Below are 18017 nucleotides of genomic sequence, written 5' to 3'. Positions count from 1 at the left end.
ATAACGCTTGTATAACTTATATATAATAATAGTTCAGTGAGGCTGTGTTCCGGGTCATTGAGAAGGAACAAAAATTTAAAAAAAGTAAGGTAGAAGGTTTCTTCCCGTAAAGCTGACTTTTTTCCCCTTCAAGGACAACTCAAATTCGGCCATTTTCGCTTTTCACCGATTTGGAGAAATCCGCCTAGGGGGTAAATATTGGCATTTGTCGGTTTACGTCGAAAACATGCAAGACTAATTAAAAACTACTCGCTCATAGACGCTCTCCTCATAGGTTCTATAATTTTACGCACTTATATTCGGCGAGTTCTTAAAACATGCTATGGATTTTGTTTTCAATTTGGTGCGTGGTAGCCGCCTTTGAACGTCCTGAACATGGTTCGTCACTTGGGTGACTCCGCCCATTCTTGAATACCGAAACCCAAAAACTCACGGTACAAAATGAAGGACCTAAATTCTCAAGAGCAGAATCTAACCTGGATGTCATTTCCTCCCAAGATTTTTCTTCGATACAAAACATATGACCGATCGGACTTCTTTTTTAATCAATATTCGAAATCCACAAATGTTGTCAACACAACGATATTATAACATCTGGAAAAAGCCGTCCTCCTAGAGGCGATTATGCAAGCAATTGAATTTACTCTGAGACAAGTAAATATCCTGTTGAAGCTCTCAAGTTCCTGAAAATCAGGAACTTGAGAGCTTGTATGGAAAACCGAATTATCTGAAAGATACGTCCACTCATTATTCCTGAGAGCAATATAGTGTGGGCCAAAGAGCACTGAATAAGCAGAGACGAAAAGTGTGTTTTAAAGCATGAAACGCATAACGGAACCCCCAATCCGCAAATTTTTTTTGGTCCATTCGTCCACAGTGAATTTCTCGCTACATTTAGTGGGGAAACTAAATTGCTGTGTTTAAGTCTGATCACTGACCTCCTTTCACGTGACATCAATATCCGCGGGGATATTGATGTCACGTGACCTGACGTCACGTGACGTATACAGAAATTCTCTTTCCCCGCTAAACTTAGGGGACAATTGATGGCGACCTGACATCCCGTGACCTATACACCAACTCAGTTCCCCCTCTAAATTTGGCTGGGAAATTGATGTCACGTGACCTAAACACCTACAGTTTCCCCGCCAAATCTAGCAAGGAAATTCACATCAAGTGACCTGACCACACTTCACACATCAACACAATTTTCCTAATAATTTAGCAAAGAATTGACGTCACATGGCCTTCACACCAATTTGGTTTTCCCGTTCAATTTAGCGGGGGAATTGACACCACGTGACCTAAACACCCAATCCACCCCCTCGAAAGTACTTGGAATATTAATAAAAACAAAGGTTCTTCACGCCAGGGAACTATGGTTTAATGTCTGCTAAATGGTTTTAAACTATCGTATCTTAAATTCTGCATTTTTAGCTTAATTTTGTAGGGACGAACTTCAGGACGGGATGTAGTAGAGCTCAGTGACTTGAGTTAAATGAGACTTTTGCTTTGCATTATAATGTTAGCACAATTCGACGAATATGGCCCGATTAAAATCTGTTTTCAAGAATGTCCGATATAAACTGCGAAAGAATATACTTTCATTAAGACACTTAGTCAGGACACGCCAACCATTTAAAAATAATTGAGATTTTTTTTCCCGACGCTTTAATTAAACGAAACACTGACGTGTCCAATCTCAGAGCCCTGATCAGAACGTACAAAAGCTCGTTGTCTCCTCATTTCGGTGATTAAGTGAAGACCAAGCTTAACAGTCAAATTTCTGTCGAAGACTGGGAATCCGAAGATGTCTGGACAGAAAAGGCTGAAGGAACCAAATCTGTGGACTGCAGACTATATTATGTAACTGGGTTTTTGTGTGTGAAAATGAAAAAAAAAAATCTACAGGCTGCGCTGCATGCCGATCCGCTTTCAGCAACGACAAGAACACTTATGCTGAAGCAGCACTGACAAACGTGAAGAACAACGCAGGCCTTAAGTACCCCAACAGGAACCTTTTCCAGCTACAGAAAAGAAAGCGGAACAGTTATTCGTGGAAAATAAAACCCACTAGACTATCTACAGGGGCACAATCGGCGGTGTTCTTGACACATTCGCAATAACGTTTCCATGCCTCTCAACACAAAGAAACAATTGCCCAGTTCCTCCACCACTACATCAGCATGCGAATGCCACAACAATGTAACCATATTACCATGAGTAGGAACAAACAAGCTCAAGGAAAGAAGCAATCAGCAAAGTAGTGGTCGTTTTAGTTTAAATGCGTGGGCGAGAAACACGGGATGTAGGAAATGGCGTAATTTGTTAGCATACAGTGAATTCGGCCTTTGTATACATTTTAAAGCAAAACTTTTTCTCAGGTATCTTTTTACGTGTAAGACGGGGTGACACCCTATTGCGAGACAGGGTTCTCACCACGGTGGGCGGCAGTGGCTTTGCCGCCCACTGCTCCGACTGGCCGCCCACCGCCGCGACTGACCGCCCACCGCTTCAACTGACCACCCACCACTATTTTTTTTCTTTTTTGCCGCGGGATGACGATGCGCTTTTGCCGGCGCGCATGCCTGCAGACCGTCGCCATCGTATTCAGCAGGTCCGCGCACCGCCACGTTATCGCTTGCTATTGCATCGCTGACAGCCGCCACTGCCACACTGCTTCAAACAAAGAGCGGGGGCGCTCGGCCGTGTTTCTTTTTCCTTTCTTTCTCTATCTCAGCGTCGCGCCGCTGGCAGTGCCCGGTGGGGGGGGGGGGGGGGGGGGGAGGGAGGGGGGAGGTGGAGGAAATAAACAGACGCGACGCACCAAACCCCCCACCCCTCCCCCCGGGTAATGTCCACCCCTCAAGAAATCCCTGGGGAGAGCCATGCTGTGAGTGTATAGATGAAAAGTGAGCTATGTCCTATAACCGCTACTACTGTTTTACTTTCAGTCACTGTGTCGTCATTTCAGTCTCTATGTCACCATAAATAAAAATGTTTTCTACTGACATGGTTTCTATGTACCATAGTACCAGTTGACATCGTATGTACAAATCATTTGCAATGCCTTTCTGTGGATCTAAATAATTATTTAGGCCCTACTATGTAACTTTTTTTCAATAAGAAGGCAGGGGCAGGGTGGAAAAAATCCTCCGACCCAGATCAAGCCACGCACTGTGCGTAAACAATTTACGCAACTGTTACCAAACATTGTCGGGCATAATATGCGAGAACGGCCCAGCTTTCTAACTGAATTATTTCAAGTTACTCTAAAGCATTGAAAACACAGTAGATTGTGTCGGGAAGCTTTATACTTATACCAGTATTTTGTCAAGTTGGTTTATCATCGGAATGTTCTCATTTAAAACACAGGAACCGCGCGGGGGCAATGGCAATCAGTGCTAATGCGCCAACATAAATTCATCATTTCATCACACAGTACACAGGGACAGAGTAAAGAATGCATAAATTCTTTCACAAACCCTTTATACAAGCCTTCCCAAGCCCCTTCAAGCCACTTTATAGTTGAGCGCCATCTATCCCCGTGAGAGTGAAGCACGCTCGGTGTGCTGAACATAATGTGGTCGCCGCATTGCACACAGAGTCATCACCTTGTGGGGGCGCTCGCGCGCTCAAGCGGGAGGGGGGCGTAAAAGCACCGCACATTCCGCTATAAAAGTCAGGCCAACTCTGCCCAGCGGCTCTCGCCGCTTGGAACCCGAAAGGTAATAAACGCTTGTCTTGTTGAACTGGATTCCGGGTGTCATACCTCCCTACGGGCAGCAGCAAGGCCAAACCGCTACAACCTAAATGTATTTCTTCCACCGTGGCCTTAACACATGAGTCTCGCGCTGGCCAGCACGAGCGCCGTCAGTTCACGCATACATCGGGGCACACGAGCAAAGAAAGATACGTGAACCAACGAGCTCGAGTGTGGGTCTCATTCTTGTGTCCCTTCACTCCTTCACGAGGTTGCGCGGGTGATTCTTACAACCCGAATTTATCGTATCGACCAAGGTGGCCCTGGGCCGGTTTGCTCATCTTGCGGCTGCGGACGCGGCCGCGGCCAGGAGGGATTTTTACGTCACGTGACCAGCTCCATGGGGATAAGGAAGTACCTAGCGTCCCTGCCTAATGGCGGAGAGATCCGCATCGCTTCAAGCACAAAAGCCTAATTTCGCTCGCAGAAACTGATTGGAGGGACTTTCAACTGGAATCTAATTGACCGCCCCTTTATACTGTAGGAGCGGCAGGTAAAGTTACGGCCAGGGAGGGCAAATAGGAGCCAAAATAAAGAAAAAACCACACGAGATAAAAGCGGTAGCAGTATTTTTATATACCTCCGCCGGCGCCGCGCCTCGCGCCTCCTGTTGTGGTCGAGAGGTTAAAGCGCCGGTACTTGTCGTCGCGGCGTGAAAGTTCCAGGTTCAAATCGCACTAGGGACTTTTTTTTTTTTTTTTTTTGTTTCTTTGTATGTTGCGCGTGTCTTACTTTTGAACTGTGATCCTTTTTTGGAAATCGTCCACTTGCACTACTGCGCCTTACACGCTTTTACTGCTAGTCCCACCTGTTCAATCGAAACACCGGGAAGAAGAAAAAACAGATCAACGCAAGTTAACGCGCTAATGCAATCATTTCGTAATGTTCATTAAAAGGAAACCAAGCTAACAGCATCAGTATGGCTTTCACACAAGCGGAGCCGAAACAAGCATCCTTTCCCCAGCGTTTACAATTTTATCTGTTTTCAAATAACGCTCTTGCTGCGGTTCCTTTCAATAACAAGAGACGCCTATTTAGGACTAATAAAACTGCAGTTGTAGCAATTAAAAAAAAATAAAACAAGCAAAAAAAAAAAAAAAAAAAAACTAGCAGCTGTGGATACATTGATTGAGCGAAATCCGACAGGCAAGGCAGCAGGTCAAACGTCTGAGAAAGTAGTAAAACTGGACTAAAAGAGATCATACTTTTACTTGCATGGAATGAGATAAAAAGTATATTTATACTCTTTACATTTTGTTGTGGCTATCGTTTTGTAATATTAACACATTACTTGTTGAATTTTAGTTAGACTAGCAGACGATCACGACCAAATGCAAAAATGACTGACTTTGGATCAAGAAATAGAATTAATTATAATTAATTCCATTTCTTGATCCAAAGTCATTTTAGGTGTTTGCATTAGAGAGAGGGTTTGCGATGGTCGATGCCTGATTCATTTTCGCATTTGGTCGTGATCGTCTGCTAGTCTAACTAAAATTCAACAAGTAATGTGTTAATATTACAAAACCATTGCCACAACAAAATGTAAAGAGTATAAATATACTTTTTATCTCATTCCATGCAAGGAACAGTATGATCTCTTTTAGTTCAATTTTACACCTTTCTCAGACGTTTGACCTGGTGCCTTGCCTGTAGGATTTCGCTCAATCAATGTATAAACAGCTGCTAGTCTTTTTTTTTGTTGCTTGTTTTATTTTTTTTTAATTGCTACAACTGCAGTTTTTATTAGTCCTAAATAGGCGTCTCTTGTAATTGAAAGGAATCGTAGCAAGAGCGTTATTTGAAAACAGATAAAATTGTAAACGCTGGGGAAAGGATGCTTGTTTCGGCTCCGCTTGTGTGAAAGCCATACTGATGCTGTTAGCTTGGTTTCCTTTTAATGAACATGACGAAATGATTGCATTAGCGCGTTAACTTGCGTTGATCTTTTTTTTCTTCTTCCCGGTGTTTCGATTGAACAGGTGGGACTAACAGTAAAAGCGTGTAAGGCGCAGTAGTGCAAGTGGATGATTTCCAAAAAAGGATCACAGTTCAAAAATAAGACACGCGCAAAATATAAAAAAAAAAAAGTTCCTAGCGCGATTTCAACCCGGAACTTTCACGCCGCGACGACAAGTACCGGCGCTTTAACCTCTCGACCACAACAGAAGGCGCGAGGCGCGACGCCGGCGGAGGTATATAAAAATACCGCTACCGCTTTTATCTCGTGTGGTTTTTTCTTTATTTTGGCTCCTATTTGCCCTCCCTGGCCGTAACTTTACCTGCCGCTCCTACAGTATGAAGGGGCGGTCAATTAGATTCCAGTTGAAAGTCCCTCCAATTAGTTTCTGCGAGCGAAATTAGGCTTTTGTGCTTGAAGCGATGCGGATCTCTCCGCCATTAGGCAGGGACGCTAGGTACTTCCTTGTCCCCATGGAGCTGGTCACGTGACGTAAAAATCCCTCCTGGCCGCGGCCGCGTCCGCAGCCGCAAGATGAGCAAACCGGCCCTGGGGTGTCCATTTTTCCTTTAGCCTTCACGGGAGCGCGCGAGATTTGGAAAACCTCACGTGTCTAAGAGCACTAATATCGCAGTTCGCTAGAGGGTACAGTCACCTAGCATTGTTCTTAAATTTTGCGTGCCTTATTTTTTCTTCTTAAAACTAGAAAAAATATGTACACAAATGCTACTTTTATGTAAATTACACAATGAGACATTTCTCGACGCTCTCTACAACTTTCGTATGGGAACGTTTGCAAGCGAATTATTACTTAAAAAGCTAGTTATTTATTTTGTATTAACCAGCCAGTTTGGCACACTATAAAAATGAATTGACTTGCTCAATGGGACTGTGAACAACACTGCATTTGTTCAATATGTGTAACAGCTTTTTCCAAATGATTGAGACAAAGTTAGCTAAAACATTGTATACAGTAAGCGCCGAAACAAGGACATTTAAAGGACAAATCACACAAATCACGTGTCCTGCCTCTTTTTTAATAGTTTAACAATACGACGGGAACCTTACAACGTCACAACCCCACTATACTTTTTGCTTTTGCCGCGTACTGCGTACCGTAACACTCTTTATATTTGGGTCCCCTCCTTTTCGCGAATCTGTTACAAAGGACATAAACGCGGCAACTAAATATCGCGAATTCTAGGCGTTTGCGTTGAAACTGCTAAGGCCCGAAATTTTCGTGTGCCCTTCAATTATAAAAAAAATTTCAATTTCGCGAAAAGTAAGGGCTTCCGAACATTAAGGGTTTTACACTATTCTAGTCGCGTGACAATAACCTTAAATTTAATATACAAAAATTCTACGAAGCGGCTCCTTCTCAAATGCCTGTTGGGAGCGACCGAGGCAGCGTCTTCGGAAGTAATTTTGAGAACGGTCTTCTTCTTAAGTACTGTTAGAGCATTGGATTTTACACCATTCTTTGAAACACCATGCCTCTGAGGGCCCTCTGGGAAGGTCTTGAAGTTAGATAGTTACAAAAAGTATTTACTTCAATGTCACATTCTAAAACTCTGCATGATGTCAATCTTTCATAACAAAGTTGAGGTGTGCTTCCAGATGTGCGTCTAATGTTTTTTTTTTTTTTTTGTATTCTTCAGGTCAGTCAACATGGGAGCTATTGGGATGGTTATAGGTCATGAAATTACTCATGGGTTTGACGATGGTGGTAAGTAGTCATTATATTAGTTTTAAACTTTAACGCACCGTATTTTCTGGTGTATAGTCCGCGGACTACACATGCTTAAAGGTTGCTATTTTACCCGGTGCCTACTATCCAGAGAGACGAACTATATACTCTAAAAAAACGTGCGTCTACTTCTCGCACATCACTCGGAAAGGCAATCACCGCAACTTACGGAGGCAGCTCAGTGAATGACGATGCCGAAACATATGTTTGGACCAAAAATCGCACTGTCAGTTGTGACATTAAAGGGCCTCTGACACGCCTAAAAAAATGTTTTTTTCATACTAGGCGTTGATATGGCATATCAGGACATTACAAAAAAAAATTGTTTCACTATAGAGTTCCGTAGATTTTTTTAATAAAAAATAGAAATACGAGTCCAAATTCAAAGTTCCCGCCAGTTCACTGTGACGTAAGAGTGTACCGCAAGGTGTCGGGGCGATCAGAAGGGAGGCATCACCCTTTGTCACTAAAAGTGGGTTCGCCGGAAGTCACGTGAGTTTCCCTCTTCGTGCACTCTGCGACCGTGCCTAAGACTTTTTTTTATTTTTTGGTTCTGCTCTTCGTACGAGCGATTATAGAAAAAGAAGTTTTAGTTCCACTAGCTCTTTATCGCTGCACCGTTGGTTAGTTTGCATGCTGTAAAAGTTGAGGACGAAGAGTCAGTGGATCGACTTGATAGCGGTCAATGATGAAAGCGTTGCGAGTACAAGCCAGTGTACGATTGCATGCCATCAGTCAGATGATACAGAGCTATACTGGGCACACAACAAGCTATCAAATTTTGAAAAAAAAATTAGAACGCTCGCAGAAATTAGGGTTGCTAGAATACGACACGCCCGATCGCATTGCTGAAGGTTCAGACACCGAGGTTGTTGAATCATCGGATACTCTCCAGGCTGAAGATGCCTGCCGTCTCTCGAAAATGCATGCAGTGTGATTTCTTCTTCAGTTGCTGAAATACCGGGACAGTCCCTCACAAAGCGCCTTCTAGGCATTGCAGTTGATCACGTCAATTCACGGACTCCTCTTCAACTTTTACAGCAACATTAAGCGATGAAAAGCAAATAAATAATAATAATAATAATAGTAATGTTTATTTTTCCATCAAACAAATGATGGAGGGAGACCGAGCAAAAAAGCTGCATCATGCAGCTTGACGAGTCCCCGGCCCCCCTCTCACACAACAGCAGTGGCACATGAAAGAATAAACAAGACACAATGACGATAAAAAAGTAATCGGGTGGCAATATTGACGTTTTTCGCAATAACATGAAAATGTCATACGTGTATACATTTAGATATTTTCACAGAAAACACAAAGTATTATATATCGCAAAGCTCTGCAAAGGACTACTAAGAAAACACACTGGGAAAAAATTCTCGAATATTTTTTTTGATGACTTAATGGGACCAATATTTTCGGAGCTAAGAAAATTAAGTAGGCTTGGAAGCGTATGAGATAACATTTGCTCAGCATAGGTCGTTCTAATATTGTGTAACTTCCAGTTTTGCAAACTTCAGTGGGTAAGTTGGTACTTTTGGAGCAAGAGAAGCCAGGTCAATCAGATTAAGATGATTGTTTTGTACTTCAGATTTATAACACACACAGAAACGATATTTATATATACTGTTAACATTAATCAATTTTAAACTTTTAAATAAGGGTTCACTAGGGTGATCGTATGGGGCATTGGAAATGTTTCTTAGCATATTTGTCTGCAACAGAAGTAGTTTTTTTAAGTTTGTAGTTGTACTATTACCCCAACCTGGTTGCAGAAGTTCATATGAGAGAAAAATAAAGAGTTATAAATTAAAAGTGTGACACTTCTTGGTAAAAGATGGCGGTGTCGATGCATCAAGCCTACAACACGCGATAGTTTAAGCAAAATATAATTAACATGATCGTCCCATCACATTTGTTCCGTGAATACAACACCAAGAGTCTTAAAGCTACTGAGGACTCTATTTTAGTCGAATTTAAAATGATATCACAAGTAAAAGTACCATTCTTGTTTTTTGGGTGAAATAAAACCGCTTTTGTTTTCTTTTCATTGATCTTTAGGGCATTACAGCTACACCACTTAACTAGCTCTTTAAGAGTTTCATTTGCGTTATTTATTAGTTCATTACAGTTATTACCTCCAAATAGTCAACTAGTATCGTCCGCGTAAATTACATATTTGATATTTTATGTAAGTTCACGATATTATTGACATATAAATTAAACAAAAAAGGGACCTAGAGTGCTTCTTTGGGGAATTCCAGATTCCATTGGTTTTATATTAGAGTAATAGCCATTTATATGGACGTATTGCTTACGATGTGAAAGATATGACGCAATTAAAGCTGATACCTGTCCACGAAAATCGTATTTTTAAGTTTTTCTTATTAACAAGTTATGATTCAGTTGGTTAAACGCTTTACTAAAATCAATAAATATTCCAAGGGTCATTTTTTTCTGCTCAAAGTTGCCCAAATTATATTCTTTCTGCTCTAAAAGAGCGAGCTCGGTGGACCGGCCTTTACGGAAACCAAACTGTGAAGGATTGATTATAATGTGCTTATTTGAAAACTTCACCATGCGTGAGAGCAATATTTTTCAAAGCCTTTCGAAAACACCGGTAAGATAGAAATGGGCCTGTAGTTCGCCATGTCGTTCTTGTAACCCTTTTTATACAATACGCTGACCTTAGCTATCTGCATATTTTTTGGAAACGCCCCAAGCTGTCAGGAGAGATTAAAAATGAATGTTAAGACAGGGTGATATGATATCTATTACATGTTTTATCGGACCTATATGCATATCATCAGCGTCAAAACTTGTACTATTTTTGAAAGACAAAAATGTATGTATGACCTCCGTATTCAAAACTGGCTCAAGAAAGATCATACTTTCATTTTTACGTTCAATATACGCGGAAGCGCTTTCGCCTGGATTACCTTTTGCCAAATTTACAAAGTGGTCATTAAAGGCATTTGCTAGTAATTTTCCTGTAAGTTCTACATTGCATAGGCGGATTTTCTCAATTTGCTTTATTTCGTGCGAACGATTCGGGACATTGTTAAGCTTTTTCCACGTGACGTCTGTCCGCATTGCCGTGGACACAAAATAGTTATTAAAGTGCCTTGCCGTGGCATTTCTTAATTCCCTTGTAAGTATGTTACGGTATGATTTAAATGCTTTAAGATGTTCAGGGTCCTTAGTGTTTACGAATATCTTGTACAAAACATTTTTCCTATTTGTTTTAAGCAAAAGTTCTGCGGTTATTCATGGTTTACAATTTCTTTTCAACAATTTAATAGATTTATATGGAAAGCTCGCTTTGTATATTTCCTTAAATTTGTTCAAGAACACGTTATATGCTTCGTTCGCGTCTATTTCCTCATAGACCAGGCTCCAGTCCATTTCCAGAAGTTTATTTCTGAATTCAGATAGGCTGTTCGCTGTAATATTTTGAAAAGCCAAACCGTTTTTTTTTGTAGTTTTAGCTATTTCTTTTTTTAATGAAAATGAACACGGCCAGATGGTCACTTATATCTGTACTTAATATCCCCGATTTTATGCACGTTAAGTCAAAATTTGTAATAAACAGATCGAGGAGTGTTGAAGAGTGAACCGTAATTCTTGTGGGTGATTTTATGACATTTGTACAACCACTAATATTAATTAACAAATCCATCTGCCTTTTACTTGGGGTGTCTAGAAGCATATTCAAGTTGAAATCTGCACCCAAAATATTATTATATTGGTTTTCTGTAGCAAATCTAAAATAACCTTCTAGAAGAGAAAAATAGGAAACTAGATTTGCATTTGGCGGTCTATAAAATACCGATACAATATCGCTCTTCACGACTAGGGACAGCACTTCATAATCTTTAGTAACACGTGAGTATTCAGGTAACAATTCACCTTGCATATTATTTCTTAACATTAATATAACACCCCCTCCGCGCCCAGTTGATCTGTTTAAAATGTAGTTGTTATACATCGGTAGCTTAAAAACATCGTTTTCATCAGAATACCATGTTTCTGAGAACATGATAACATCAAACAAAAAAGAAAATTCATGAAACAAAATACCAAGCTGTGTAGTTTTGTTTCGGGCAGACCGAGTGTTTAAGTGTATGCATTTAAAAGAACTTGAGTGCTAATTTCCCATGTGGTCATTTAGTTCAGATGTAGAAAAGTAGATTTGTTCTGCCATAGTGGGTTAAAAGACGGCATGAAGCAGAAAACAACAACAACACTCACCTCGAGTACATTTCTCACCTTCAAGAGACTTAGACACATCAAGAAAAAAATTTAAGGAACGTTTAAAGGAATAGCAATTGACAGCAAGGGCTTTAGAGTAAAAATGTATTATTATTAAGTATTCGAACAAAGCTTCATAAACTAAATAAACAAAAGAAATACCGGCTTTTCCACCCTTTTTGTATGCTTGGTATACTCCCTCACGTTTATATCCCGAGAGCCTCACACCAAAATTTCTGCATAAAAACCAAGTTTTACTAAATGTCAAGTTATCAAATGAGTAGTCCCCAAGACTCGTAGCACTTAAATAAATAAATGAAAAAAAAATATTTTTATAAAGGAAAACAAAAACTAGCCGATAGTGATATTAAAATTGTGCTTCCATCATCCAAGATCAGATATCAACAAAGGCACACATCGCAGCCCGTAGGCTGTTCACACGATCTTATCAAGATCCGCTTCACTTTCGATTTTGATTATACGGTCTCCCTGCTTTTTCCGTGCGAAGATTTTACCGTTTTTCTGCCAGGCAAACTGATACATTTTTTCCTCGGTTTTTCCCTTCAGCATCTAGAGAAGCTTCATATTCATGGCGGTCAGGTTGTCTAGAAACCAGATAACACATTGCGCATCTTTTAGATATTTCCTTCCTGCTAGCCACAGATCTCGGGTTGCTCGTGAGACAAACCGAACTGGTACCAGTAGGTGCTTTTCCATTTTTCGCTGGAACCCGGTGAAGGCCCTCCACGTCTTTCTCGGTTAGTTCTGGCAGTTCTAGTTTATTCGCTATGTCATTCAGCTTATTCAGAAGATTCACATTGGCGCATAGGGATAGTCCATGAATTCCCATGTTCTGTCGCCTGGTGTACTGTTCTAGGTTGTTCATTTCCTTTTTTAACTTGCAAATTTTATCATCATTCTGGTTTCCTTCGACTTTTTCCACGCGTTTTTAAGGGCAGTTATTTCTTTTGATTGGTGGTCCACTTTCTTTAAGATTTCGTCGTACTGACTTGATATCAACTTAGTTGATGCTTCAATTTGATCAACTGTCTTCTTGATTGACATTAGTGAATCCACTTTCGTACTTAGAATCTCAATTCGGCAAGTTTTTTGTTTATAGCAGCTAGCTTCTGTACAAGTTTAGGATCCTGAGCCGGCTGCTGTTTTCCAGGGCTGTGCACTACGCCTCGGTTTTTCGCTGTCAAGCATGTTTGGCAGTTCCATGCATTATTTGTTGAATTTTTATTTTTGCCTTCGGAATTACTTTCGCCCGAGCATGACACTACGTGATAGCCATTTCTGCAGTCCGGACATGTTATGAACTTTGTAACTTCTGTCGGCAATGATTCGTTACATGACAAGCAGAGTTCTGGGTTTGACATAGCCTCATTCGCCATTCAAATGACGAGTGAACAAAGACCAGCACTTTCAGCAGCAGCAGCGTCGACAAAATGCTGAAGTAATAGCTCAAAATTAACCAGCACCAATCTGCAAGTTTTTTGAAGACGATATTAGCTTCCGAGAGGAAGCGTGGACGCTGCCGCTGCTGCGTGCGTTTGAAGATTCTTCTGAGGGCCGTCTTCTTTTATAGGCGTTTTTCTGTGACGTGTGGATCGGACGATCCAGTCGCAGGCTGGAGTCGCCGACTCGATTATGTCAGCGTCGACAGGCAGGCTGGTGGTATAAGCGATGATAGGCAGCACAAGCACGAGGGGCCACGTACGCCAATGTCTGCAAGTTTTGTGAAGACGATATTAGCTTCCCAGAGGAAGCTAATAACGAAACCTTGTCTGCTTGGATCGCTCGTGGAGGTGCGGAGAATAACAAAAAAACATTAAAAAACTATTAAACGCGCTCGCGGTAAGCACAAGGAGGGATACAACTCACGTGACTTCCGGCGGTGCCTCCCTTCTGATCACCCCGACACCTTGCGGTACACTGTTACGTCACAGTGCACTGGCGGGAACTTTGAATTGGGCTTCGTATTTCTAGTTTTATAAAAGAACTACGAACCTCTATAGTGAAACAATTTTTTTTTTTGCAATGTCCTGATGTCACAACTCAGACTTCGGTTCTTGGTGTAACGATATGTTACGGCATCGTCATTCGCCGAGCTGCCTCCGTAAGTAGGTGATTGACTCTCCGAATGTTGTGCGGGATAGTATGGGCGCACGGGCTTTTTTTACAGTATGCGTTACTCTTATTTCCCTACATAAAAGAATATTATTACGATTCAAGGACTCCCATTCTACTAAGACTGGCGACGAATCTGAAAATCAACTGCCATTTACCCCCCTCCCCCCCCCCCCCCCCCCCCCCCAACGTAAAAATAGGGTTTCCCTCTCCTTAAAAAAAGTTCTTCGGACGCCCGAGGTATAGTAATGGTGGTTTATGTATGATAGAAGCTCCTTTGTGAGCATTAATACAGCTGACATTTGTCAAGATGTGCTATGTATGATAATTTTTATATTCTGTTTGGGCACCAAGTGCGGACTATGCAGCCCGTGCGGACTATGCACCGTGTGCGAACCATCTAAGGAAAAGCCTTTCTTTTTCGGCTGAAATCGGCCTTTGCGGACCATTCAGCAGTGGCGGGCTATAGACCAAAAAATACGGTAGTATAGTTCAGTTTGTTCCTTATTTCTAGCTCATACTTCGATAAGGCGATTTTCGAATACCTTTATTCTAATAACGTTTGTAAGAAAAAAAATCTCATATATTTATCAGCAGCTATCCAAATAGGATTTACCTCAACTAAAAAAGCCCCCGCCCCCCCCCCCCTCCCCCTTTCTCGAGCCTTGTTAAAAAAAAAAAAAAAGCGGTGGATATGAGCATGAAATGTTTCATTTATTTTTATTGTTTTAATTTTTCGACCACAATTCTTGCCGGCATACGGGGTTATAAGGAATATCGCTCAGAAGAACAAAAATACTGCACCGTTTGGGCGAAGCGGCGTTATGTTCAAGTAACGCAGGACAAGACACCCTATTGCGATGCTGTTTAATGCAGCTTAACCCGCTACAAGTACTTATGGCGGTAAGTCAAGGGTGGCAAGATCACATCTTTATATCTGCGTGACACATAGGTTAAATTACTCCGAATGAGCCCCTGTATGTGTGTCAAACACGTTCGCTGACTGCCTTGAATTAGTCTACTTCATGAATAAAGATGGTCCAGGGCAGTGATTTCCCTACACACCCCTAGGGAAGGGGAGGCGGAAGTCTTACACCGCCCATGTTTTTCAGAAGGCACCCCCTAATTCGCAACAACTCCTTTGTTCTACATGCCCCCTCCCTAAGCCCCCACCCTAAAACTTTAAACATCAACCCTAATTTCGATTTCTGGAGAAACCCGTGCTCCAGGCACACTTGATTATAGTTGCTTTAACACTAATAACCTTTTGATAGCACCTTTACAAGGTTCCAAATCTATAAGCGGATATTGATCACACCCAAAGTTTCTTAAAAAAAGTTTGACGCGGACGCGATCTTCATGAGGTTTTACTCCTGCACTACCTGCATCTCGACGGGCAATTCCAGCGGGAGCATCCTGTCGAACGTTTTCCCCTCTTAGAAGGTACTCTTGAGTATCTGGTTCTCGACCAGCTCGAAAATTTCACAATCTCCGAGCATTGTCGTTGTCGATGTTTTTCTTTTTAACGCTTTCCGAGCATAAAGAGAGAAACACACACACACACTCGCAGACTACGCACATAAGTTTGATACTTTGGCCCTACGTTTAAGTTAACAGAAGCGGCCGCCAGATAACCAAAAAACATGTTTTTCGAGTAAAACTTGTCGAAGCATCAGGCTTCCTTTAGGTCCTTACCTCAAACCAACATTACTAAAACACTCAGTTGGGAAACTCACCGTTAAAACCTGGGTCCCTGGCGTCCACCAAGACCGAGCTAAATACGACAACCGCGCCATGCCTAATCTTATACTTTTCTGTGGTCACCTTGCGCTTTCAGAAAGCATGTTTTTGCGTAAAAACAAACGAAAAAAATGTTATTTTTGTAGTAACTTTTATTAGAGTTTAGCGCAAAATGATGGGCGCGTGATGTTTTTAAAATCTTTAGTTCGCAAGTTTTTCGTCACTATTAATAATGTTTCTATACAACCATGTCTCAGCGGTGATTTCAGGTAGCGCGTCCCGACCTTGGCGCATCCTAACTTCGGTAGTATTTCGCGGCGCGTCCGCTTGGGAGACGGGGGTGGCACCCCTGAAACGCTTTCCCTCGTATCTGTTTCGGCGCCGAAATGGCCAATCAAACCCAAAATAGGTGACACAGCGGACGCTGTCGATGCGGTACTCCATGCCCATGCAGTTCCTCGTGTTGCCGCTGCGGGAGAAATTGCGGCGGTGTGATCCTGATTAGCTTGGTTATCGTGTACCGATCGGTGCTACTTTTTCATATCAGGCTCTATGGCAGTTTCCCAACTGAGTGGTTCTAGAAACTGTGGCCAGCGGCATCCATATACACATTACCGGCACAAGTAGCGCCGCCAGCCCTCTGTAATCGCAACCAAAATCGCACGAATAAACGCGCAGAACGTAAGGGCGGAAATGAGCTGGTGTATATTAAACATTTTATTGAAAAACCCGAGACTGAAGTTAAGACCTTCTCCTTCTCTTCCTTGTCGTCGTCTGTTTTACCTCAGTCTCGGGTCTTTCACTAAAACGAATAAACATCTTTGTCTCTCAGCAATCACCACGTTCGGGTGTGTCCCTACGCGCGGTCTACATGGTGTTAGAAGACAGAAAGAACCCGGCGAAGTAGGCCTAATCTCAAAAGGCCTAACGATCAGCCTTTGCTGAACAGCCGCGCAGCCCTGCCGCTGCACTGACTACAGCAGCAAAAGCGGGAAACGCGAAATCCCTGCTACAAGTCCCGCAGCCCCTGGATACGTCTCAGGATCTTTGGGTGGCATGGAAACTTTGACCGAGTGAGTGCAAGCTTTACGGGACTGCGACCGGCCTCGCAACGAAGCCTAAAGAAATTCAAGCGGCGACGTCTTTGGTCGTAATCGGCGAAGAGGGACGGAGGATCTTCCGCACGTTCAATTTCGAAACGGAAACGGATTGCGACGACGTAGACAAGCTCTTCGAAAGATTTGAGGAGCACTGCAAGCCCGTCGTTAACCTCACGTACCACGACTATGTTTTCGGCACTAGAGACAAAAAGACGGGAGAACGCTTCGATGAATGGCAGATGGAGCTCCGTACGCTCATCCGGAACTGCGAGTACGGGCAGCTCGAAGAGAGGGTGTTGAAGAGCCGCATCATCGTAGGCATAAAGGACAACCGGTTGCAAAGCCATCTGATCAACGAGAACCCAGATTTACAAAAGCTCGGGAAAATTTGTCGCACGCGAGAGAAGAGCAAGCTGCAGGTAGAAGAGATACAGAAAACTACCCAGCTAGGCCGGCGCAACGCCAACAAGCACCAGAACGGCACTGAAGAGGGAAACTTCGTACAGAATAAAAATGCGTGCGCGAAGTGCGGTTACGCGTACCACAAGAACTAAGCCTGCCCTGCAGAACGCAAGAAATGCAAGCAGTCCGGGAAACTCAACCACTTCACAAGCGTCTGCCGATCAACGAAGCCTATCAAGAGAGGCGGCGGACAGATGAAGACCGGGAAAGTTGACAGCGCGGAATGCGAAGAAAGCTGCTTTCTACGTGCCGTCTCGTCGAGCTACACGAAAAAAGGTGGAATTCGGAAAGCCGAAGTTAACATTGAAGGCAAGCCAGTGGTTTTGCAACTTGAATACAGGAGCAAACTGTTCAGTGATTTCACTCAAGCAACTGAAGGCGATAACACACAAAGGGTTGGAACGAAGCAACCCACTACTGAACACATTTTGCGGCCAGAAAAAGAGAGCAGCCGGAAAGGTGATTTTGCAAGTGTCCAGAACACACGGAGCTGCTCGGGCAGAGCTTTTCGTTTCGCAAGAGCCGGCGCAGGCAACCTTCAGTGGTGAACTGTCCCAGGAGATAGGCCTCATCAAACTTGTGGCCCAGTGGCAGAAGAGGGCCAGCTCTAGGAAGCGGCACGACTGTTTGAAGAGACGTTCAAGGGCCTAGATGGAACTACGTGGGGTGGTGTACCACATGAAACTGCACTAAGGATCGCAAGGTGTAGTTAAGCAAGCACGTAGCGCGACGTTCTGGTCCTATGTGACAAGGTCAAGGCTGAACTCGACCGATTGGAAGCAAATGGAGTGATAACCCCCATCACAGAACTGACTGAATGGGCCAGTCAGATGGTAGTTGTGGTCAAAAAAGACAAGAAT

At 42.7% G+C, this 18017-nt stretch overlaps 1 protein-coding gene across 1 annotated transcript in view; it reads left to right on the top strand.

The window, feature by feature from the left end:
• The window catches only part of LOC115324994 (neprilysin-1-like), a 151257-nt gene that overhangs the window by 90461 nt on the left and 42779 nt on the right, over positions 1-18017 (top strand). Inside the window, exon 15 of the mRNA XM_029985690.2 lies at positions 7382-7449. Coding sequence (XP_029841550.2) covers positions 7382-7449 — 68 coding nt within the window. The remainder of the gene's footprint in view (positions 1-7381; positions 7450-18017) is intronic.

This window comes from Ixodes scapularis, unplaced genomic scaffold (assembly GCF_016920785.2).
Source record: "Ixodes scapularis isolate PalLabHiFi unplaced genomic scaffold, ASM1692078v2 PGA_scaffold12__126_contigs__length_90152505, whole genome shotgun sequence".
In the NCBI taxonomy this organism is placed as follows: Eukaryota; Metazoa; Arthropoda; class Arachnida; order Ixodida; family Ixodidae; genus Ixodes; species Ixodes scapularis.
Note: the sequence above shows the minus strand (reverse complement) of the source record. Positions and strands in the feature narration are given on the sequence as shown.